The sequence below is a fragment of the Mandrillus leucophaeus genome, unplaced genomic scaffold (assembly GCF_000951045.1).
Source record: "Mandrillus leucophaeus isolate KB7577 unplaced genomic scaffold, Mleu.le_1.0 Scaffold32, whole genome shotgun sequence".
Taxonomy (NCBI): domain Eukaryota; kingdom Metazoa; phylum Chordata; class Mammalia; order Primates; family Cercopithecidae; genus Mandrillus; species Mandrillus leucophaeus.
Window position 1 is genome coordinate 83,686 of NW_012103365.1, and position 25,305 is coordinate 108,990.

At 38.2% G+C, this 25,305-nt stretch overlaps 1 protein-coding gene across 1 annotated transcript in view; it reads left to right on the forward strand.

The window, feature by feature from the left end:
* The window catches only part of LOC105545157 (ATP-binding cassette sub-family A member 3-like), a 140,726-nt gene that overhangs the window by 76,936 nt on the left and 38,485 nt on the right, over positions 1–25,305 (forward strand). The window contains exons 15-16 of the mRNA XM_011987955.1: positions 17,834–18,007; positions 23,581–23,759. Of these exons, the coding sequence (XP_011843345.1) occupies positions 17,834–18,007; positions 23,581–23,759 (353 nt within the window). The remainder of the gene's footprint in view (positions 1–17,833; positions 18,008–23,580; positions 23,760–25,305) is intronic.

Here is a 25,305-nt window from a genome sequence, read left to right on the forward strand (position 1 = left end):
TTTGTCACTGAAGATCTTCTATCCACTTAAAGAGATACTTAAGGGTGGCAGTTTGAGGTAAAACCAGGAGCCACTAAATACCAAGAGCCTGAGAAACTGCTTGGGTGATTTGACTAATAAAGGCTGGTCCATTATCAGACTGTATAGAGGTGGGAAGGCCAAACCGAGGAATTATGTCTGACAGAAGGGAAGAAATGACCATGGTGGCCTTCTCAGACCCTGTGGGAAAGGCCTCTATCCATCCAGTGAAAGTGTCTACCCAGACCAAGAGGTATTTTAGTTTCCTGACTTGAGGCATGTGAGTAAAGTCAATTTGCCAGTCCTAGGTGGGGGCAGATCCCCGAGCTTGATATGTAGGGAAGGGAGGGGGCCTGAACAATCCCTGAGGAGTAGTAGAATAGCAGATGGAACACTGAGAAGTGATTTCCTTGAGGATAGATTTCCACGATGGAAAGGAAATGAGAGGTTCTAAGAGGTGGGCTAGTGACTTGTAACCTACATGGAAGAGGTTATGAAATGACGACAGAATAGAATGGGCCTGTGAGGCTGGAATGAGATATTTGCCTTGGTCCAAGAACCATTTGCCTTGTGTGGGAAGAGATTGATAGGTGGAAGTTTCAGTGGGGGAGTAGGTGGGAGTGACCAGGTGAGAAGGAGAAAATCTGCCGTGAAGGATAGAAGTTGGAACGCTAGCTGCTTTTTTAGCTACCTTATCAGCATAAGCATTGCCCTGAGTGATGGGATCTGATGCCTTTTGATGGCCCTTGCAGTGTATGACTCCAGCTTCATTTGGAAGTAAAGCAGCCTGGAGAAGAGTTTTTATTAAAGAGGCATTAATGATGGAGGACCCTTGCATAGTGAGAAAACCTTTCAGCACATAAAACAGCATGGTGGTGCAGGATATGGGGTCAGTATAAATATTGATGCGTAGTCCATTTGCAAGAGTGAGGGCCCGAGTTAAGGCAATGAGTTTGGCTTGCTGAGAGGTAGTGGAGTGGGGCAGAGCAGTAGCCTCAATGGTAGATGTGGAAGATACTATAGCATAGGCTGCCTTTGCTAGTGTGTGGCGATTAGGCCTGGTGGAACTGCCATCAGTAAACCAAGTGTCATCAGGGTGAGGAACACAAAAGAAGGAAATACTGGGAAATGGAGTGAATGTCAGGTGGATCAGGGAGATACAGTCATGGGAGTGGGGGCCAGCCTAAGACAGTAAGGTCAAGTTGTTTGGACAGAAAGGCTACAGGGCACAGTCCCGGCTCTTGTGTAAGAATTTTGACCGCACAGCCCTGTACTTTGCCTGTGTGTAATGACTGTCTCTTATACACATCTAGATGTGTATAAGAGACAGGTGTTGATTGGGGTAAGGGTGATTAGGTTTTAATGAGATGGTAAGGGGTGCATGATCGGTCGCCAAGGAGAGAGTAGAGGAGTCCTATACTTGTGGATTAGGGTGGGGGGATACAAGGGGAGGATGTGAAGGAGGCTTTGAACTGGGGAAAAAGGCAGCGACGAGGTGTGGCTGTAGCCCAGGAGTAGTCAGGGAAGCAGATAATTTAGTTAAAATGTCTCAGCCTAATAAGGGAGCTGGGCAGTTGGGGATAACTAAGAAGGAGTGCTTAAAAGAATGTTGTGCAAGTTGGCACCAGAGTTGGGGAGTTTTAAGGGGTTTAGAAGCCTGGCCATCAATACCCACAACAGTTATGGAGGCAAAGGAAAAAGGTCTTTGAAAAGAAGGTAATGTGAAGTGGGTAGCCTCCATATTGATTAAGAAGGGGACGGACTTACCCTTCACTGTAAGAGTTACCCAAAGCATCTTTGATGGTCCAGGAGGCTTCCGAGGCGATGGGACAGTGACAGTCTTCAGCCACTAAGCCGAGAAGATCTGGGAAGGAGTCAGTCAGAGCCTTGGGCCAGAGTTCCAGGGGCTCTGGGAGTGACTGCCGGATGAGTTGGACAGTCCAATTTCCAGTGGGGTCCCACACAGATGGGACACTGCTTAGGAGGAATCCGGGGCTGCGGGCATTCCTTGGCCCAGTGGCCAGATTTCTGGCACTTGTAGCAAGCTCCTGGGGAAGGAGGTTCTGGAGGAACCCCTGGCAGCTGCGGTTCAGGCATTTGCAGTTCTTGTGTGCTGGAGATATGGCTGAGGTCTGTCTCACAGTGGAGGCAAGGAATTGCAACTCAGAAATACATTGCTACTTGGTTGCCCCTACTCTATTATTGTACACCTTGAAGGCGAGGTTAATTAAGTCCTGTTGTGGGGTTTGAGGGCTGGAATTTAATTTTTGGAGCTTTATTTAATGTCAGGAGCAGATTGGGTAATAAAATGATGTTGAGAATGAGACAGCCTTCTGACTTTTCAGGGTCTAGGGCTGTAAAGCATCTCAGGGTTGCTGCCAAATAGGCCATGAACTGAGTTGAGTTCTTATATTTGATTAAAAAAAGAGCCTAAATGCTGATTTGGGAGAGGTCAAATAAAGAAAAAGGAGCATTAACCTTGACTATGCCTTCAGCTCCAACCACCTCTCTAAGAGGAAATTGTTGGGCAAGTGGTGGAGGGCTAGTCGCGGAACAAAACTGTAAGCCAGACTGGGTGTGAGGAGGGGAGGTGATAGAAGGATTATAGGGTGGGGGAGCAGAAGCTGAGGAAAAATTGGAACCTAGCTCGGCCTGGCGAGGAGCAGCCTGGGGAGGAGGGGAGAGGTCAGATGGGTCTGTAGAAAAGGAAGATTCAAAAGACTCAGAGACGCTTGGGGTTGGGAGTGAAGGGACAGGCGGGAGGGAAAGAAGATTTGGGACGAGTCTCGTTGGGAGCAGAGACTAGGGAGGGATCAACGTGTAAAAGAATGCCTGGATGTCAGGCACCTCAGACCATTTGCCCATTTTTCGACAAAAATTATCTCGATCTTGTAGGATAGACACATCGAAAGTGCCATTCTCTGGCCACTTGGAACTACTGTCGAGTTTGTACTGGGGCCAAGTGGTGTTGCAGAAGAAAAGAAGACGCTTAGATTTTAGGTCAGGTGAGAGTTGAAGAAGTTTTAAGTTCTTGAGAACACAGGCTAAGGGAGATGAAGGAGGAATGGAGGGTGGAAGGTTGCCCATAGTGAAGGAGGCAAGTTTAAAGAGAAGGGTAGAGACACGGAGAAGGGGGTGGGAAGCAGCCCTGGACTGCAACATGGGTGAGCAGCCAAAGCAGGCGTCCCTGCAATTGACTTGCCACCAAGGGAATGTGGGTGAATGACCAAGAAAGGCATCCCCATGGAGATCAGACACCATTGGAACGTGGGTGAATAAACAGAGAGGCGTCCCCACAATGATTAAACACCAAGGAAAGGCTGCCTTCCCGAGTCCATGACTGGTGCCAGAGTTTTGGGTCCACGGATAAAATGTGTCTCCTTTGTCTCTACCAGAAAACGAAAGGAACTGAAATTAAGAGAAGGGAGAGATTGAAGGATGGCACCAAGATTGAAAGGAGAAAGAGGTTGAGGGATAGTGAGAGAGGTTGGAGAAGAGAGTAAAAAGAGGCCGCTTACCAGATTTAAAATCGATGAGATGTTCCTTGGGTTGGTTGGTCTGAGGACCCAATGTCGTAGGTGGATCTCTTCACGGAGTGAGGATGAGAACAGGGGACTGGTCTCCCGAAGAAATCCCTCTAACCTGGGTCTTTGGCACCAAATGTCTCATGCATCCCTGTGAAGAGATCACCAAACAGGCTTTGTGTGAGCAATGTGGCTGTTTATTTCACCTGGGTGCAGGTGGGCTGAGTACGAAAAAGGAGTCAGCAAAGGGTGGTGGGATTATCATTAGTTCTTATAGGTTTTGGGATAGGCGGTGGAGCTAAGAGCAATGTTTTGGGGGCAGAGGGCGGATCTCACAAAGTACATTCTCAAGGGTGGGGAGGACTACAAAGAACCTTCTTAAGGGTAGGGGGAGATGATAAAGGGTGGGGGAGATTACAAAGTACATTGATCAGTTAGGTTGGGGCAGAAATAAATCACAATGGTGGAATGTCATCAGTTAAGGCTATTTTCACTTTTTTTGTGGATCTTCAGTTGCTTCAGGCCATCTGGATGTATACGTGCAGGTCACTGGGGATATGATGTCTTAGCTTGGGCTCAGAGGCCTGATGGTCAGGGAGGGATTTATTTTATGGTTGGAATATTTCTGATTGCAGATGTCATTTGTGGTTTATGGTCATGCTGACCTTAGCCACGAGGCTGATGCCCTTTGGATTTAGGCAGTTTTTGATCAAGGTGAACTTTAAAATGGTGGTGCTTGTCCAAGATGGCAATGCTCCTGCTCTGTCAAGATCTAGAATCCTCATATTGAAATGGTGAGACCAAATCTGAACTACAGGTCCTCTCTATCCCCACCTCCTGTATCTCCATCACATGAATCAAGGAATCAGTTTTGCAACTGAGTTTTGAAATTTTAGGAGTATTTGTCACTGAGAATCATTTGTCAAAAGAGAGAACAAAGAGATAGCTTTCTTTTTAGAAAAGAAGGTCTTAGAAAGTTAGAGAAAGTTATATCTCAAATATATTAGTGTTATCCATTTGACTCTTTAAAGTGAAGTGCAGAGAGAGGAAAGAGTGAAGAACCTCGAGCTCTTTGTGAGATAACTAGCTGTTCCGTTCACAAGAAGTTTAACCTACTAACAAGATTTTCCAGAAAGAAGAAAAACTCTATTTACCTAACATACAAATAACTAAGCCAGTTTTCCTTGCTTCCAGTGAGTCTGAAATTTGTATCCCCTCATTTTCTTCCTCTCAATATATTTCATTATATATTTACTAAATTGACTATTATTATTGCCAACAAAAAGAGTCAAACTCTGTAAAATATTTGAAGAGATTTATTCTGAGCCAAATACGAGTGACCACGGCCCATGACACAGCCCTCAGGAGGTCTTGAGAACATGTGCCCAAGGTGGTAGGTGTACAGCTTGGTTTTATATATTTTAGGGAGGCATGAGACATCAGTCAAATACATTTAAGAAATACATCGATTTGGTTCAGAAAGGCAGGACAACTCAAAGCAGGGGCTTCCAGGCTATAGGTATATTTAAACATTTTCTGGTTGACAGTTGGTTGAATTTATCTGAACACCTGGGATCAATGGAAAGGAATGTTCAGGTTAAGACAAAGGATTGTGGAGACCAAGTTTTATTGTGCAGAGGAATCTCTCAGATAGCAGACTTCAGAGAGAGAGCAGGTTGTAAAGTGTTTCTTATTGGACCTAAAAGGGTTCTTGGCTCTTAGTTGATTATCTCCTGGATCTGGAAAGAAAGGAAAGAAAACATTCTAAAGAATGTGGACTTTTCCCACAAGAGATTTTGCAGGGCAATTTCAAAGTATGGCAAGGAAATATATTTTGGGGTTAAATAGTTTTTCCTTGTCTCATAATGTTATGCCAAAGTCAGATTGAAAAGTAAGTCACAATATACAGGCCAAATTAAAACCCATCTGATGAGAATTTATGGTTTGTAATGCATGATTCCCTAGAACCCTTAGGTAGGAATTTGGGCAAGATAAAAAATTAGCTCTTAGTCCTCATTATGAAGAGAGATTTTAAAAGAGAGACTATTGTCACTCTTCTGTTGAATCCCTTTGTAAGTATAAATTTGAACTGTCTCAAGCACTTGATGTCTCCCTGCTGCTGTGTTATTAAGAAATTATTTTAGGCAGATAGAAAGGAAAAGGGGTCCTTGGGAAGTTTTTGTTTCCTTTAAAGCAGTTCCAGAAACGTTTCTTCTCTAGCAGGAAAGCCCTGGTTTTTAGAGCCCGGCTGGGAAGCTTTGATATGCAAATGCTGGCCATTAGAAACTGGGTCTACCCAAACATGGTGATTCCTGCCGTCTTCTTGTTGCTCTTGCCCCCACATGTGCCTGGCAACATGGCCACCCCCACATATTCCCCAGTGTGTAGAACATCTTGGGGATCTGCATTTGCATATTAAAAGGCTGGGGTGGGAGGGACAGTTTTTTCTCAGGCTACATGAAAGACATGCCTGGTCAAACTGAGAGGTGACAGCATGCTGGCAGCCCTCGCTCACTCAGCACCTCCCCGGCCTCGGCGCCCACTCTGGCTGCACTTGAGGAGCCCTTCAGCCCACTGCTGCACTGTGGGAGCCCCTCTCCGGGCTGGCCAAGGCTGGAGCCGGCTCCCTATGCTTGTGGGGAGGTATGGAGGGAGAGGCCTGGGCGGGAACCGGGGCTGCGCAAGGCACTAGCAGGCCAGTGTGAGTTCCAGGTGAGTGTGGGCTCAGAGGGCCCCACACTCTGAGCGGTTGGCCAGTGCTGCTGGCTCCAGGCAGTAAGGGGCTTAGCACCTGGGCCAGCATCTGCAGAGGATGCGCTGGGTCCCACAGCAGTGCCTGCCCTCCCGTGCCGTGCTGGAATTCTCCCCCGGCCTCAGCCACTTCCCCTTGGGGCAGGGCTCCAGACCTGCAGCCCGCCAAGCCCGAACCACCCCCAGCCTGCCCTGGGCCGCCATGGGCTCCCGCAAGGCCTGAGCCTCCCCAACGGGCACCACCCCCTGCTCCATGGTACCCAGTCCCATCTACTGCCCAAGGGCCGAGGAGTACGGGCACGTGACGTGGGACTGGTGGGCAGCTCCGCCTGGGGCCCCTGTGTGGGATCCACTAGGCAAAGCCAGCTGGGCTCCTGAGTCGGGTGGGAACTTGGAGAACTTTTATGTCTAGCTAAAGGATTGTAAATGCACCAATTAGCACTCTGTGTCTAGCTTAAGGTTTGTAAACACACCAGTCAGTGCTCTGTGTCTAGCTAATCTAGTAGGGACTTGGAGAACTTTTGTGTCTAGTTAAAGGATTGTAAATGCACCAATCAGCACTCTGTGTCTAGCTCAGGGATTGTAAAAACACTAATTAACACTCTGTCAAAATGGACCAATCAACTCTCTGTAAAATGGACCAATCAGCAGGATGTGGGTGGGGTCAGATAAGGGAATAAAAGCAGGCTGCGGGAGCCAGCAGTGGCAACCTGCTTGGGGCTGGTGTCACACTGTGGAAGCTTTGTTTTTTCGTTCTTTGCAATAAGTCTTGCTGCTGCTCACTCTGGGTCCGCACTGCCTTTTTGAGCTGTAACACTCACCGCAAAGGTCTGCAGCCTTCACTCCTGAAGCCAGCAAGACCATGAACCCACCAGAAGGAATAAACTCTGAACGCGTCCGAACAGTGTCAGAAGGAACAAACTCCAGACACCACATCTTTAAGAACGGTAACAGTCACGGTGAGGGTCCGCAGCTTCATTTTTGAAGACCAAGAACCCACCAATTCCGGACACAAAACCAATACCCTGAGCCTTATGCAAATCAGACACCACCTCCTCCAGCCTCCTCATATAAACACCCACTTTTCCACCACACATGGAGTTTTCTCTTTGTTGGAATCCCCCCTCCCTCTGTCTCTGTACAGGAGAGCTGTTTTCTTCTTCTTTCCTTTTTTCTTGCCTATTAAACTTTTCATTCCTTAAAACCACTCCTATTGGCGCAAGACCAAGAACCCTGCTGTTCCTCCAGACGTCTGAGCCGTGTCAGTTGCAGAGCTCCACAAGCACAGGCTTCCTGCCTCATTCCCTTAACCTTTAACTGTCAAAAGGAAATCCCCTGAATTAATTCAAGATTGGCTTATATACTCCTTCAAGGATAAATCTTTCATGTGAGGAAGACTTGAGCCTCTGCATGGAAGACTAAAATACTTGCAGGAGCTATGCCTGGGTGCTCAGTCTCACAAAAGAATCCCCAAATTATGGAAAGCAAATATCTATATATTTTTGCATACACCTCCAAAGGGAAATACTGCGTGATGTGAGGAAGACTCACCTGAAAACATTGGAGTTTGTGAACCCTGACCTAGAATGAACTTTTGATTAAGAGACTGGATAGGAGTAGTTGTGGCAGAATAAAAAATAAGATGAGATTACTGTTTTAGAAACTCAAAAAGTCATGTTTTAAGAAGAATATGTTGCGAAGAGTCATCTAGGGTGAGGATAAGAAAAGAAGAAAGTAGATTTGGCAAATAGAAAGCCAAGAAACTTCCCCTTCTCAGCTACATAACAAACACTGTGAATAATACTTTGACAAAAATAATGAACTGAGAAGAAAATATGGAATTGGCATAGACCAGCAATAAAGTGAAAGCCAGTGTCCTTGGAAGTAAGCAAGCATTTGTTTTTTAAACATAAAACAAAATGAGTTTTCAAAGTTATGCAAAATAGTAAGACAGACTACAATTTACCAGAGGGTTTATTTGTTTTTGGCTTTATAAGTACATGGGTATAATTGCAAATTGTTTGTATTTATATTTTAGCTTATACATTGAGGATTGTATTTATTTTTTCAAATTTTCTAATTGACAAAGTTGGATGTATTAATAATGTACAAAATGTTTTGAAATATTATCTATATATATTGTAGAATAGATAAATCTAGCTAATTAGCATATGCATGACCTCAAATATGTATCATTTTTGTTGTGAGAGCACTTACCCAATTAGCTATAGTCCCCATGCTGTGCAATAGAGCTCTTGAACTCATTGCTATTATTAAACTGAATTTGTGTATCTTTTGCTCAACAACTCCTCCTCTGGTAATCGCCATTCTACTCTCTACTTCTATGAGATCTGCTTCTTTGGGATTCCACATATGAGTGAGATTGTGCAGTATTGTCTTTCTGTGCCTGGCTTATTCACTTAACATAATGTCCTCCCGGTTCACTTATGTTGTCACCACGGAACAGGATTTCCTTCTCATTATGGATGAATGGTGTTCTGTTGTGTATATATACCACATTTTCTTTATGCATTCATCCATTGATGAACACAGGTTGATTCCACTGTGAATAGCACTGCAATAAACATGGGCGTGCAGCTATCACTTTGACATACTGATTTTGTTTCCTTTAGCTGTATATCCATCATGAGATTGCTGGATGGTATGATAGTTCTATTTTTAATTATTTTAGCAACCTCCATACTGTTTTCCCTAATGCCTTTACTAATTTACATTCCCACCAACTGTGCAAGGGTTTTTTTTCCCACATCCTGGTCAACACTTACCATTTGATAATAGCCATTCTAAAAAGAGTGAGGTCATATCGCATTGTGGTTTTGATTTGCATTTCCCTGATGATGAGTAATGCTGAGCATTTTTTCATATACCTGTTGGCCATTTCTATGCCTTCTTTTGAGAAATGTCTGTTCAGGATTTTTGCCCATTTGTAATTAAGTTGCTTTTCATGCAACTGAGTTGTTTGACATCCTGGTCTTTTATGGACATTAACCCCTTATCAGATGTATGCTTTGCAAGCATTTTCTCCTATTCTGCAGTTTATCTCTTCATTATCATTTCATTTATTTAGCAGAAGCTTTTTAGCTTAATATAATCCCATCTATCTATTTCTGCTTTCGTTGTCTGTCATGTCTAAAAAAATCATTGCTTAGACTAATGCCATGGAGCTTTTCCCCTGTTTTCTTCTGGAAGTTTCACAGTTTCTGTCTAGAGTATTTATGGCTTTCTATATCTAAGAACACATCTATATCTAAGAACACATGCCTTTTTCTTTTTCTTGTCTAATTGCTCTGGCTAGGACTTCTAGTGCAATGCTGAATGTAAATGGTGAGTGTGGACATCTTTGTCTTATTTTAAAGCTTAGAGGAAAAGCTTTCAGTTTGTTTTCCCCATTGAGTATGATTTTAGCCCTGGGTTTGTCATATATGGCCTTTATTGTGCTGAGGTATATTCCCTCTATACCTAAGTTGTTGAGAGATTTTTATCATTAAAGAGTGTTGAATTTTCCAAATGCTTTTTTTGTGTCTATTGAAATAATCATATGGTTTTTGTCTTTCATTCTGTTAATGTGATGTATCACATTTATTGATTTGCATATGCTGAACCATCTGTGCATCCCTGGAATGAGTCCCACTTGATCATGGTCAATGATCCTTTTAATGTGCTGCTAAATCTGGTTTTCTATTATGTTGTTGAGGATTTTTGCATTTATGTTCATCAGGGATATTGGCTTATAGTTTTTTATGTGTTGTTGGGTCCTTGTCTGGTTTTAATATTAGGGTAATATTGGCCTTATGAGTTTGAAAGTATTCTTACCTCTTAAATTTTTTGAAAGAGTTTGAGAACAATTGGTATTCATCCTTAAATCTTTGGTAGAATTTAGCACTAAAGCCACTAGGTCCTAGGCTTTTCTTTGGTAGGAGACTTTTTACTACTTATTCAATCTACTGGCTCATTATTGGTCTGTTTAGATAGTGTGCTTTTTCATAATTCCGTCTTTGTAGGTTGCATGTGTCAAAGAATACATACATTTTTCTATGTTATCAAATTTTTAAGGTATAATTGTTTATTATAGTGTCTCCTGATCCTTTGTATTAATGTGGTATCAAATATGTTTCCTTTTTCATTTATAATTTTATTTATTTCGATTTTCTCTCTTTTTTCTTAGTCTAGCTAGAGATTTGTCAGTTTTCTTAATCTTTTCAGAAAACCAACTTTTACTTCTGTGATTTTTTTCCTGAACACTGTGTTCCTCACAACGTATAAGAGATTTGGCTGGGCGTGGTGCCTCATGCCTGTAATCCCAGCACTTTGGGAGGTTGAAGCTGGTGGATTATGAGGTCAGGTGATTGAGACCATCCTGGCCAATATGGTGAAACCCTGTCTCTACTAAAAATACAAAAAACTTAATAATAATAATCAGCCTGGCATGGTGGCACACACCTGTAGTCCCAGCTACTCAGGAGGCTGAGGCAGGGGAATCGCTTGAACACGGGAGGTGAAGTTTGCAGTCAGCCGAGATCATACCACTGCATTCCAGCCTGAGCAACAGAGTGAGACTCCATCTCAAAAAATAAATAAATAAATAAATAAATAAATAAATAAATAAATGACTAAGGTCAACAGATGCAGTCAATAACTTCAAATAAAAGCCACTTTTAATGCTAGCTTATAAAGCTGGGGTAGGAAAAAGATGATGCAACAAGATTTTCCAGTGATTGTTCCCCTACAGAACCATCAATTTGAATAACTATTCGCACACATGCACACAAAAAATACCTTCAGAAGAACTATAGAAATCAGATGAGAGATCACAGTACCTTATTATAGCACAATAATAAGAAAAAAATATTGAGGATGGTAGGAAGGACAGTTTTTTATTATCCATGTCACCCCTCTCTGAAGCTCAGAAAGCACAGGTGGAGAAAGATAACATTAGCTTGAGGGAAAGACGGAGAAATAAAAGGATGACTTTGTCTTAAACCTTAATAGCATGTCTGCTACAGTAAAACCCAGCAACGGGCAGACCTCCCCTGTCCCTAAATCTAAGTCAGTACCTGCAAATTGGGCAAACCTGCATCAGCACTAGGTAAGAACCCATAGTCCCTGCAAGGTGGATTCGATCTCCAGTCTGCATCAACACCAACCAACCAACTATCCTGGGCTCTGGATAGTTCTCAGTGGCAGGCAGTCCTCAATGTCCACCACCTTCAGTCATGCCCCAGAGCTACATCAGCCTTAGCAGCCATGATATTCCAGCCTGGCACTGTGTTGACCATGGTGGTCCGGGCTTAGAGTGCCTTCTAGTTTTTCAGTGGCTTCAGCAATCTCAGGCTTAGGGACTACCCTAGGTGGCCTGCCCAGAATCTCTGTACAGAATTACTGCTGAAGCGTGTTCCTAGATGAAGCCAGTCAGGGAAGACTAGAATAAGTGCTTCTTCAAATGTGCAGACCTGCAACAACAAGGATCATGAATAATCCAGCAAGCATGACATCACCAAATAGACAAAATAAAATGCCAATGACTGACCCTAAAGAAGGTGATATATGAACTGCCTGACAAAGAATTCACAATAATGGTTTTAAGGAAGCTCAGCAAACCCCCCCAAAAATACAAAATACAGAGAAACTGTCCAAAGAAATGAGAAAAACAATAACCAGAGCTAGGAATTTAATAGAGATATGGAAATAATTTTAAAAAAGAAATCCTGGACTTTAATAGCATCAACAGTATAATTGGTCAAGCAAAAGAAAGTCTGTGAACTTAAAGATAGGTTTTTGAGAATATATAGTCAGAGGAGGAAAAAGCAGAAAAGGGAATGAAGAGAACTTATAGAATTTATGGAAAGTGTTAAAGGGCAAATATTTAAGTCATGTGTTTAAAAAAAAGTGAAAAGAAAGACAAAGGAGTAGAAAGTGTATTTAAAGAAATAAGAGCAGAACACTTTTCAAACCTGGAGAAAAATATAAATATCCAAGTATAGGAAGGTCAAAGGTGTCTAACCAAATTGAATCCAACTGAGGCTACTAGAGATCAATTTAAAAGACTGAAGAAAGAAAATAAAAAGAAGCAAGGCCTTATGAGCAAGTACTAGCAGAAATCACAAACTATAGAATCAAACCTGCATATATTTCAGATTTATAATTTTTTAGAATAGAATGTAAAACATGTATGTTTAAAATATCTAAACAGAGTCTCAGAAATATGAGAAAATAATATAATACACACATATACACAAGTATTGGGATCCTTTTAGATTTGAAAAGATCTAAATAGAATCTTGAGAAATGAGAAAGAATTATAATTTAAATTAAGAATCAATAGATATTGTAGACAGTTGGCATGAGAATTAGTGATAAATGGAAAAACATTTCATGCTCATGGGTTGGAAGGATCAGTATCATAAAAATGGCCATACTGCCCAAAAAAAATCTACAGATTCAACACTATTTCTATCAAACCACCAATGACATTCTTCTCAGAATTAGAAAAACTATTCTAAAACTCATATGGAACCAAAAAATAGCCTGATTAGCCAAAGCAATCCTAAACAAAAAGAACAAAGATGGGGAGGCATCACACTACCTGACTTCAAACTCTATTATAAAGCTATAGCAATCAAAACAGCATGGTATTGGTACAAAAACAGTCATATAGACCAATGGAACAGAATAACAAAAATAAAGCCACACACTTCAAATCATCTGATCTTTGGCAAGACCAACAAAAACAAGCAATGGGGAAACTCTTCCTTATTTAATAAATGATGCTGGGATAACTAGCTAGCCATATGCAGAAAATTGAAACTAGACCCCTACACTTCACCAGGTACAAATATTAAATAGATCAAAGGTTTAAATGTAAGACCTCAAACTACGAAAATCCTAGAAGACAAACTAGGAAAATCTCTTCTTGACATTGGCCTTGGCAAAGAATTTTCAGTTAAGTCCCCAAAAGCAATTGCAACAAAAACAAAAATTGACAAGTAGGATCTAATTAAACTAAAGAGCTTATGCACAGTAAAAGAAAATATCAACAGACAACCTACAAAGTGGGAGAAGATATTCACAAACTGTGCATCTGACAAAGGCCTAATATCCAGAATCTATAAGGAACTTAAGTAAATTAAGAAGAAAATAATAATAATAGCCCCATTTAAAAAGGGCAAAGAACATGAACAGAAACTTCTTCAAAAGAAGACATTAGAAGCAGCTAACAAACATATTTTAAAAAACACTCAGCATCACTAATCATCAGAGAAATGCAAATCAAGACCACAATGTGACACCATCTCAAACTAGTCATAATGACTATTATCAAATGATCAAAAGCAGCAGCTAGTGATTTCATAGAAAAAAGGGAATACTGTTAGTGGGAATATAAATTAATGCAGTCATTACAGAAAGCAATGTGGAGATTTATCAAAGAACTTAAAATAGAACTACTATTCAATTCAGCAAGTCCATTACTAGGTATGTACCCAAAGGAAAAGAAATGATTCTACCAAAAAGACATATGCACTCGTATGTTCGTTGCAGTACTATTCACAATAGCAAAGACATGGAATCAACTAGGTGCCCATCAGTGGTAGACCGGTTATAAAGAAAATGTACATATACACCATGGAATACTACACAGCCATAAAAAAAAGAATGAAATCATGTCCTTTGCAGCAACATGGATGCAGTTGGAGGCCATAACTCTAAGCAAATTAACACAGGAAGAGAAAATCAAATACTGCATGTTCTCATTTATAAGTGGGAGCTCAACATTGAGCATAAATGGACATAAACATGAGAACAATCGATACTGTAGACTACCAGAGTGGGGAGGGAGTGAAGGGGGCATGGGTTGAAAAACTGCCTATGCTGTACTGTGCTCACTGCCTGGGTGACGAGATCCATACCCTAAACCTCAGCATCACACAATATTCCCAGGTAATAGACCTGTACAGGTACCCCCTGTATCTAAAATAAAAGCTAAAATTGTTAAAAATTCTTCAGAAATAATTGCAACAACTGATAACAAAAGAAATATACTTAATGTATCCCATGAGATTTAAAAAATGGAAAATATGAAAGAATGTTAAAAGTCATGGAAGATAGACATTCCAATGTACAGTCAAAAAGGGTTCAGAAAGAAATAATAGAAGACAAGGGGTTCATGTTTGGCTGAGAATTTCCAGAATTATTCAAAGACAAATCTTCAGTTTCAGAAGCTCACTGAATTGTTTTAAATTCTCACCTAGACACATCATTGTGAAATTTCAGAACACCAAGGCTGAAGAGATCTTTGAGGCAACCGGAGATAAAACTTAAATAGGCAGGTTAAAATATCCTGTGTAACTACTGAAAGAATATTTTTAAAGTATAACTTCTGAAACACATAAATACTAGCAATACAGAAGAAAAGAAAACTAAGTCACATCCAAAAGATGGGCGAAGGGAGAAAAATTGAAATAGAAAAGAATACATGGCAAAGCAATATGATGATAGTAATTAACCCAAATATATCATTAGCAAAATTAAATAGCAACAAAATATGCTCATTAAATAAACAAGATTGCATTCTGGATTCTCCCTGACCCCAAATTCTAGCTTCATGCATTTTACAGGAGGCATAGTTAAAAAAATAAAGACACAGAAAGTGCAAGAATGGCAAAGGATATAACAGAAAAAATACAAAAATAAAACAGTAGTGACTGAAAATAACCATTTTCATATCTAATTTTTGCCACGTGTATTTTTTTAACCAATCTTACAAGAGGTTTATCAATCTTGTTAGTCTTTTCAAAAAATAAGCTTTCAACTTTGTTGATTTTTTATTGCATTTTTAAAAATAAAATCTATTAAGAGAAAAAATATTTTTAACATTAAAAATTACTAGAGACAAAGAGGTTTACAACATGATAGCAGATTCAATTGAGCATGAAGTTATAAGAATTCCAAATTTTCACTTATATACCAATATAATGTAGACATATATATAGTCAAAATAACCAGTTGGAATAATAGACAGACACACAACATTACAGAAGGAGATTTGAACATACCTCTCTTGTAACTGATGGATAAAGCAGTGGGGAAAATCAATGAATGTTATATATTGAACAGTACAGTTAATAAACTTGCGTTAATGGACATACACAGAATATAGATTCCCAAATCATGTTTTCAAACACATAAGTCTCAGAAACTGACCCAGATGATACATCATGAAAATTAATATGTAATGATGTATTTACTGACCATTAGGCAATTCAATTAAAAATGAGTAACAAAATGGTAAGTAGAAACAGAACACAAAATCGAGAATTTTAAAACACATTTTAATAGTTAATGGGCCAAAGAGAGAATCATAACAGAAATTAGAAAATATTTAGAACTGAAGAGAAATTTAAATACTCTGAAGCAAATGAGTTATTGGAGGAAATTTTATACCTTTAACTGCTAACATTAAAAAGCCTGAAACTTAACTAACATACTATCTGATTTAAATAGTTAGAAAAATAAGAGCCTAACAAATTCAAAGAAAGTGTAAAGAATGAACAAATAAAAGTAAAATTTAACCAAACAGAAAATGGAGCCGGGCGTGGTCGCTCACGCCTATAATCCCAGCAATTTGGGAGGCCGAGGCAGGTAGATCACCTGATGTCAAGAGTTCAAGACCAGCCTGGCCAACTTGGCAAAACAATACAAAATTAGCCAGGCGTGGTGGCAGGTGCCTGTAATCCCAGCTACTCGGGAGGCTGAGACAGGGAGAATTACTTAAATATATATATTTATATAGCTGTTATATAAATATACATTTGTATGTATATTTGTATAGCTGTTATAACATTGAAATCTAAGAAGATATGACAACTTTAGGCCAACAAATGTGAAAAATTTAAACAAATTGTTACATTTCTAAAAAATACACTTCACTAAATATGATTTAGAAGAATTAGAAAATTTAATTTGTACTTAAGTATTCAAGTAATTAAATTAATAGTTAAAATTATTTCTACAAAGAAAGCACAAGGCCTAGATGTCTTTACTACTGAGTTCTATATATTCTTCCAGTTAGCACATAAAAACATAAGATGCTACTTCTTAATTCCTCCTATGAGATGAGCAAAAGCCCCATGCCATAACCTAGCAAAATCATCACAAACTATTCTCATCCATGAATATAGATTCAAAAAATTCTGAACAAAATATTAGCAAATTGAATCTCGGAAGTTTACTTTTATATTAAAATATCTATCAACAAAATTCCCATTTTAAGGGATTAATGAGGAAACATAAAAATCTTAATAAATACAAATAAATCATTGCTACATAGTAAAAAAAAATTTAGTAAACAAGGATTAAGAGGAAGAAAAGTTGCTGAGCTTTATAATGGACATATGCATATACAGAAACCTATAGCAAATATAGTATGCAGTACTGGCTCTTCAAAAGCATTTCCTTTAAAAATGGGGAACTAGATGAGGATGACAGCTATTGCCACTTCTGTTAAACATTATACATCAGTCTTAATTCCATTCTGTAATATAGAAAAGTTATTAAAGTGTGTATAGACTGAAAATAAACTACCATTAGTCAAACATGCTATAAAATCTGAGGAAGTGTTACCGAAGTATAAGAACAGATGTGCCGAGGCAAGCCAAAGAAGCACGTATTAAATATGGTCCTCCCTAGAATTCTTTAGAGAGGATTTATAGAGTATTTCCATAATGATGTAAAGTTCTATTGGACAGTGCTAGTCTATAGGGTTAGCCCTTGATATTTTTTGCATCTGTACAAAAAGCCAATATCCAGAATTATTCATTCTGTGTCAATTATTTTTCTCTATATCAAGTTAAGATCTACTTAGGACTCATATCAAGTTAAGATCGACTTGCCATAATTTTAGCATTTGAGGGTTCACGTCTTGGCCATCTCTCCCTGCTCAAAGTGTTTTATGAGAACTTTTTGTTTAGACCTGTCTTTTGTCCTCTTCCCAAATGTATGAATGCATTATCAAAATTCTACACTGGAAATTCCTAAATTAAACGTGTTCATATCCCCAGGAACTTAGTCTCTAATTACTTATATGCACTTCATTCTTTGGAAAGACATTAATTAACTTATCAGCTTGTTTCTTTGAAATTTTCTTGAACGCTAAATGTTTCAGAATTTGCCCTATCCATTCTCTACTGTTGAATTCTAGCCTCTATCTCCTGGCTGTACGTTACTCCCTTAATCAATTCATGTTAGAAGTGTTGAAAAATAGCCACTAGTGACTTCCTGACCCTATCAAGTGCCAGGAAGACTTATATGGATACCCACTTCACCAAAAATACTTCAGAATTCTATAATCGTCAGCACAAACTGTGTCACTGATGGCAGTGGCCACTCCAGACAGCCACTGGAATGTTCTTCAAAGATAATCGTCTGGTTTTCAATTTTCTGAGCTTGATTTGATCATCACTGGAGGATTTGTTGTCCTGGGGATAGTTGATTTCCTGTAATATAACCTAATCTTATCTTTTCAGAAAAGCTAACCAACATCTCAAACACCACCAGAACCGTCGTACGTAATTCATTGCTGCTCTTTCCCAATTACAACCTTGCAAAGTGCGTTAGTCAGTATACAACTATCTACGACGTGAAGATATTGTGCACCACCTTAAAGAAGCATCCTGTCCACCTAAATTGTAGCAAAGCAAGTAAGTACCTCAGGGTCCCTAAGTCTAGCAAATTAGCTTCAGGTTCATGCTGTAAAATGTGGGGAATCTGCCCTTCCTTCATCGGAGAGCATCAGGACACATGTTTGGTACATAAGTCCTTTTACAAGGCTGGAAAAAACCTCCTTAAATATAATAAAGCCTCAGTCTGGGTGCGGTGGTTCATGCCTGTAATCCCAGCACTTTGGGAGGTCAAGGTGGGCGGATCACCCGAGGTCAGGAGTTCGAGAGCAGCCTGGCCAACATAGAGAAACCCCGTCTCTACTACAAATACAAATATTAGCCGGGCATGATGGTGCACACCTGTAATCTCAGCTACTCAAGAGGCTGAGGCAGGAGAATCTCTTGAACCCAGGAGGCAGAGGTTGCAGTGAGCCAAGATCGTGCCACTGCACTCCATCCTGGGCAACAGCCAGACTCCATCTCAAAAAACCAAACCAAAACAAATAAATATAATAAAGCCTCAAAAGCAAATCCAGGGTAAGTTTAAAGTGGTCATCAGATATACAATAAGAAGTACTAATAATCAACCATGTACTAACTTTACCTGCGTTATTGTAAGTCTTCACAACAATCTCAAGTTACCTGTTTTTATACTCATTTGAGGAAAATGACTGTGTGTCGTACAGCTCTTATGGTCCAGACTGAGATTCAAAGTTTTTTTCTTCCACTGCATAATGCATTCCCATAAGGAAGGATTTGTTCTGTCTTCACCATTTTTATTTAATACTGTTTAGTGGTTATTAGTTTAAAAGTGTTGCAACTATGTTGCTCATTTTATTCCTATGTATCTTTTGATGCTATTATAAATGATATGACTTTTTGAAATGTCATTTTTGTTTGTTGCTGATATAGAGAAATACAGTTGAAAAAGTTCATTTTCTGTATATTATTGAACTTGTAAAATTATTTTAATAATTTAGGTGTATATTTTTTATTTTAATGGATGTATTCAAAGCAGCTGCTAATAACGTATTTATTTTCCAATCCATGTACACTTATTTTTTGTTCTTGATTCCCTGCTTTGTCAAAGACACATAGTTCAAATTTAATCAAATTGGTCATCATAGACCTTCAGTTTCATTTCAATTTAAAAGATAACATTATAATATTTTACTATCAAGAATGATGTTTTCTATAGAAACCCTTTATCAGAATCGAGAAGTTTCTTTCTATTCTGTGTTTAGTTTATTTAATTATGAATACATGTTCAATCTTAGATGTTTTTTACTGCTTCTGTTGAACTTTTCTTCTTTGTTCTCTTGAATTACATATTTATTCCATTGAACTACATGGTGAATTATACAAGCTGAATTTGCAATGGTACATGATAACAAATCAAGTAATAAATTAGGTAAAGCAAGCATTATTGTGATATATTAAATGTTATATATTGTGGATTAAGTTCACTAATATTAATTAAGGATTCTTGTGTCTATGTCTATTAAAAAGATTAACCTAAAATTATTGGGAATTTTTAGTGAAATACTTACCAACATTTGGTATAAAAATTAAACAGGATGGGCATGGTGGCTCATGCCTGTAATTCCAACACTTTGGGAGACCAAGGCAGGTGGATCACCTGAGGTCAGGAGTTTGAGTCCAGCCTGGCCAACATGGTGAAATCCTGTCTCTACTAAAAATACAAAAATTAGCTGGGCGTGGTGTTGCACGCCTGTAATCCCAGCTACTTGGGAAGCTGAGGCACAACTATCGCTTGAACGTGGGAGGCAGAGGTTACAGTGAGCCAAGATCATCCCACTACACTCCAGCCTGGGCAACAGAGCGAGACTCCATCTCAAAAAAATAAATAAATAAACTTTATAAAATAAAAAATAAACAAAGTAAGAAGTGCTTCCTATTTTTTATTTGCTCAAAGACTTTGTGTATCTACCAACATATCTTCTTAAATGTTTGGTGTTATTTCCTCTTAAATAGGGTGTAATTCATATGTGAAGTTAATTATGCATGGAGATTGTCCTTTGAGGAGGTTTTTAATTGTTCACATTTCTAAGTGAGAATTATTTGGGTATCTTATTAACAATCTGGGTGAGGAGTTGTTAGTTGAGTTTTTACAGGACCATTTCACTCCATCTAAATTTTCCAGTTTATTGGAATACATTTATTCACAATACCTTATGGTCTTTTTAACATCTGTAGGATTAATAATGATGTCTCCATTTTCATTTCTGTCTAATTTTGGCCACTTGTGTTTTTTTAAACAGTCTTAAAAGAAGTTTATCAATCTTGTTAGTCTTCAAAAAATAAGTTTTCAACTTTGTTGATTTTTTATTGCATTTTTTAAAATTTATTTTCTACATTATTTTCTTCTTCTACATTCTAAATTTGGGAGATTAATTCTCTAACATTGCAAGATGAGCCCTTAGATTGTTTATTGTCACTCTGCATTCTTTTTGTGACTAGAATGTATCTCAGTGTGGTTGGAGGGATTGGCATTTTTTCTACTTAGGTGCTCTAAGCTTCTAACATCTGTGATTTGATGTCTCATTACTTTTGGAAGATTGTCATTCTTGGGAAGACAAAATGTCTGGGAAAAGTCAGGACAATTTGGAAGATAGAATTGTCCCTTGGAGACTTGAGATGTAGAAAGAAGGAAACATACAGCATAAGTTAAGGGTCCTGAAGAACCAAAAGGCTATCAGGAAATCAGAAAACTGTATCCACACTACCACCACCACCCCATCACACCCTCCCCAGTAAAAAGACATTTACATGTAAAGAAACTATATTTCACTCTACCAACAGAAATAGCTGTCATAAACCAAGCAACCATGTCATCTTCTCAAACCATTATCACCATTTCATAGAATTACTGTTTTTGATGGTCCATGAGAATTCACAGTTCACACCAGAAAGAGGTAGGATACATTTATACAAAGTATGAAAGGTGGACAAAAAGGAATAAAAACAGTGCACATGACAAAATAACCTTTAAAAATCACAAAGGCAACATACTTACGAATACACCTATGGTGGGGGCAGAAAATGTGTCAAAATGTTAGCAATGTTGATACTATGCAGAGGGAACAGTGTTTATTTTATTACTATTATTTCGATTTCACTTTATGTTTGAGAATTTTAGAAATAAGGAGAAAATGGGCTTCAGACAACTATATGAGAGTATGATACTGTTTTTATAAAGCTCAAATTTAGAAATTAAAATATTGGTAGTGCATACATGTGAAGATCAACTTGTATGTAATTAACACAGGAAATCAGAACACAATTCATCATAGCCGCTACCTGTGGAGAATAGAAAAGTGAAGGATCACATAAGTATTCTGTTTACAATATTTGTAAACTTTTCATTTTGAGGCTTGGCTTATAGATGCCATTATGATATTATTCTTAAAATTTATAAATAAGGCCAGGTGCGGTGGCTCACGCCTGTAATCCTAGCATTTTAGGAGGCCGAGGTGGGCAGATTACTTGAGGTCAGGTGTTCGAGACCACCCTGGCCAATGTGGTGAAACTCTGTCTCTACTAAAAATACAAAAATTAGCCGGGTGTGGTGGCATGCACCCAGCTATTCAAGAGGCTGAGACAGGAGAATCGCTTGAACCTGGAAGGCGGAGGTTGCAGTGAGCCAAGATCGTGCTACTGCACTCCAGCCTGGGTGATAGAGTGAGACTCAGTCTCAAAAAATAATATACATATGTATATGCATAAATATTATACCATATAGTCTTTTATATGAGTCAAGTATTTTTAAAACATAATTCTAAAGTATGAGAATGTAAAAGATGAAATAATAGTAGATATAATGGTCTACCCAGAAATCTGAAATAATCCCCTAATGAACTATTAGATTCTATAATAATTAATGTGGTTGCTGAACTCAGAATAAATACAAACATAAAATTCAATTGCATTTCTATACATCAATGACCAAGACTTATAAAATGTGATTCCGAAAAAGGGAGAGTTCAGTGGCCAAAACTAGAACAGTTTGAGCAACAAAATAAGGTAGTACTGGATTATAACCCAAAATATAACAAATAATATCTGTAAGTCTATTTTGATTTATTAAAGTAATTCTGATATTTAGTTTGACATCTATTTAAATGATGTTCAAATATATCTATTCGAATTGAAATATATAATTTCTAGTATATAAAGGGGGAAGAAAGGAAAAACTTTATAGCAGAGAAAACTGAAAAACACCACCTCAATCAAGTGACCAAGAGCAACGTCAGCAGTAAATAATTCACTTTGAGTGTATGGAGCTCTCCTTTTAAATATGATAAAGATTGAATTTTACCTTTGCGGTATTCCTTCCAAAAACCCATAACCTCATTCTAATCATGAAAAAAACCTTATATAGATCCCAATTGAGGGTCTCCCAGATCGTATTCTACAAAATACCTGACCCCCAGTACTCCTCAAAAATGTCAATGCCATTAAAAATAAGAAAAATCCAAGAAACTATCACAGCCAAGAGGAACCTAAAAGACATGGCTATTAAATGTAATGTGGTATCTGGATTGGAGCATGGAACAGAAAAAGGACATTATATTTTAAAAACTAGGACATCTGAATAAATTAGGTACATTAGTTATAATAATGTATTAATATTCATTAATTGTAACATGTATCTTACTAGTATATGTTATTAGAGATACTGGGTACCAGATATATGGAGCGCTCTACTCTCTTTACAATTTTTCTGTAAATCTAAAACTATTCTAAAATATCCTTTTTTAAAACAAGGAGAGGAAAGTTTATAATTTTCTTATAACAGGATTTTTTTTTTTTTTTTTTTGAGATGGAGTCTTGCTCTGTCATCCAGTCTGGAGTGCAATGGCCCGATCTCGGCTCACTGCAACCTCTGCCTCCCAGGTTCAAGTGATTCTCCTGCCTCAGCCTCCCAAGTAGCTGGGATTACAGGTGCCAGCCACCACACCTGGCTAATTTTTGTATTTTTAGTAGGGACGAGGTTTCACCATGTTGTCCAGGCTGGTCTCAAAGCCCTGACCTCAGGTGATCCGCGTGCCTTGGCCTCCCAAAGTGTTAGTATTACAGGCGTGAGCCACTGTGCCAGGCTATCATTTTCTTATAACATGAATTCTGTGCCTTTTATTCATGAACTTTCCAAGAAAGTTTTACAAGTGTCAGCTAATGGTCAGTTTTACATTGTTTAAAGGCGAGTGTGTCTTCTTTTCCAAGAGTATTTGTACTTTAAAGCTTTCTTCTAATTAGCAACTTAAGATTTCACATTTCTGAAAGGATTTGGGATATAGTGTTCATAGTAAGCAATGATTATTAGACATATAAATAAATATATTAATATACATATGCTTACTTAATTACCATGCATTATGTTAATGAAGGCGATCTCCAAAATTTATTGTTCAAATGGCATTTTTGTAGCAGGATAAGTACTTCTCACACTAAATACCTTGTCTCAATTTAGTCTAATATTTGATTTTATACTATATTTTTTCTTTGTTGTTTTCCGAGTTCTTGTTCATTCATAGTATCAATGTTGTGCACTAAGATTAGCCGTCTTGCATTTTCTTTTTTGCCAATTTCAGATACTGAGAAGAATATTTATTCTTTGGAAGAGCCTATGATTGGAAAGTATTTGATTGACATGAGTACTGCAGGCTTTATTTTCCTTGTGTTGATTTTCTTTTGGGAGACTACTTCATGGAGACTAAGAACATTCCTCAATCAATACATTTACTTTGGTATCTACAAGCGATACAGGAAAGTAAGTACTCAAGTGTGGAATAATTTAAAAACAACTCTAAGAGAATTGAAAATTAGATCTGAGAGGTATGTATCAATTAGGTCTGAGAGGTATGTATCTATATACTGTTACCTTAGCCAGCCTGGTGGCATGCTTCTGTGGTCCCAGCTACTCAGGAAGCTTGGAAGTTATTTGATGAAAGAAAAATCTGTGTCTACAAGATTGTATTTTCTTAACCTATATTGAGATAGAATTACCTACACTAAATTGCATTCTTTTTGTTGGTCATTTCAAAGGTCCAGATTTTGTCTTTATGAATTTTCTCTAATGCTGACTATTTTCTATTTCACTGATAATCTAATTCTTTTTCATGGCTGAAAAGTACTCCATTGTGTGTAAGTATCATATTTTGTTTATCCATTCATTCATTGATGGGTAGTTAGGTTACTTTCGAATCTTGGGTATTGTGAATAGCATGCCTGCTATGGGTCTGTCACATATGGCTTTTATTAGGTTGAGGTACGTTCCTTCTATACTCATTTTTTAGGGTTTTTATCATGAATGGATGTTGAATTTTATCAAATGCTTTTTCAGCGTCAATTGAAATGATTGTATAGTTTTCGTCCTTCATTATGTTGATATGATGTACCACATTGATTGGTTTCTGTATCTTAAACCATCCTTGCATCCCTGGGAGAAATCCTACTTGGACATGATAAAATGATCTTTGTAATGTATTGTTGAATTCAGTTTGCTAGTATTTTGTTGAGAATTCTTGCATCAGTATTCATCAGGGATATTTGTCTGTTGTCTTCTTTCTTTTTTTATGTATCTTTTTCTGATTTTTATTACTGCCTTAATTTCATTGTTTATGCAAAGTCATTCAGGAGCAGATTATTTAATTTTCATTTAATTGTAAGGTTTTGAGCAATCTTCTTCATATTGATATCTATTTTTATTGCACTGTGGTCCAAAAGTGTGGTTGGTATGATTTTATGGGGTTTTTTTAATAATATGTTAAAGACTGTTTTATGGCTGGTTGTGTGGTCAATTTTAGAGTATGTGCTATGCACAGATAAGAAGAATGTGTGTTCTGTTTTTGAGTAGAGAGTTCTGTGGGTGTCATTTAGATTCATATGGTCAATGTCGAGTTCAGGTCCTGAATATCTTTGTTAATATTTTGCCTCCATGATTTGTCTAATACTGTCAGTGAGGTGTTGAAGTCTCCAACTATTATTGTGTGGTTATTTAAGCCTCTTTGTGGTCTCCAAGAATTTGCTTTATGAATCTGGGTGTTCCTGTGTTGGGTGCATACATATTTAGGATAGTTAGGTCTTCTTGTTGAATTGAACCCTTTGCCATTATGTAATGCCCTTCTTTGTCTTTTTTGATCTTTGTTGGTTTAAAATCTGTTTTGTGTGAAATTAGAATAGCAACCCTTCTTTTTTTCTGTTTTCCATTTGCTTAGCTTTTTCTCCATCTCTTTACTTTAAGCCTGTAAGTATCATTGCATGTGAGATGGATTTCTCGAGTATAGCATACAGCTGAGTCCTGCTTCTTCATCCAA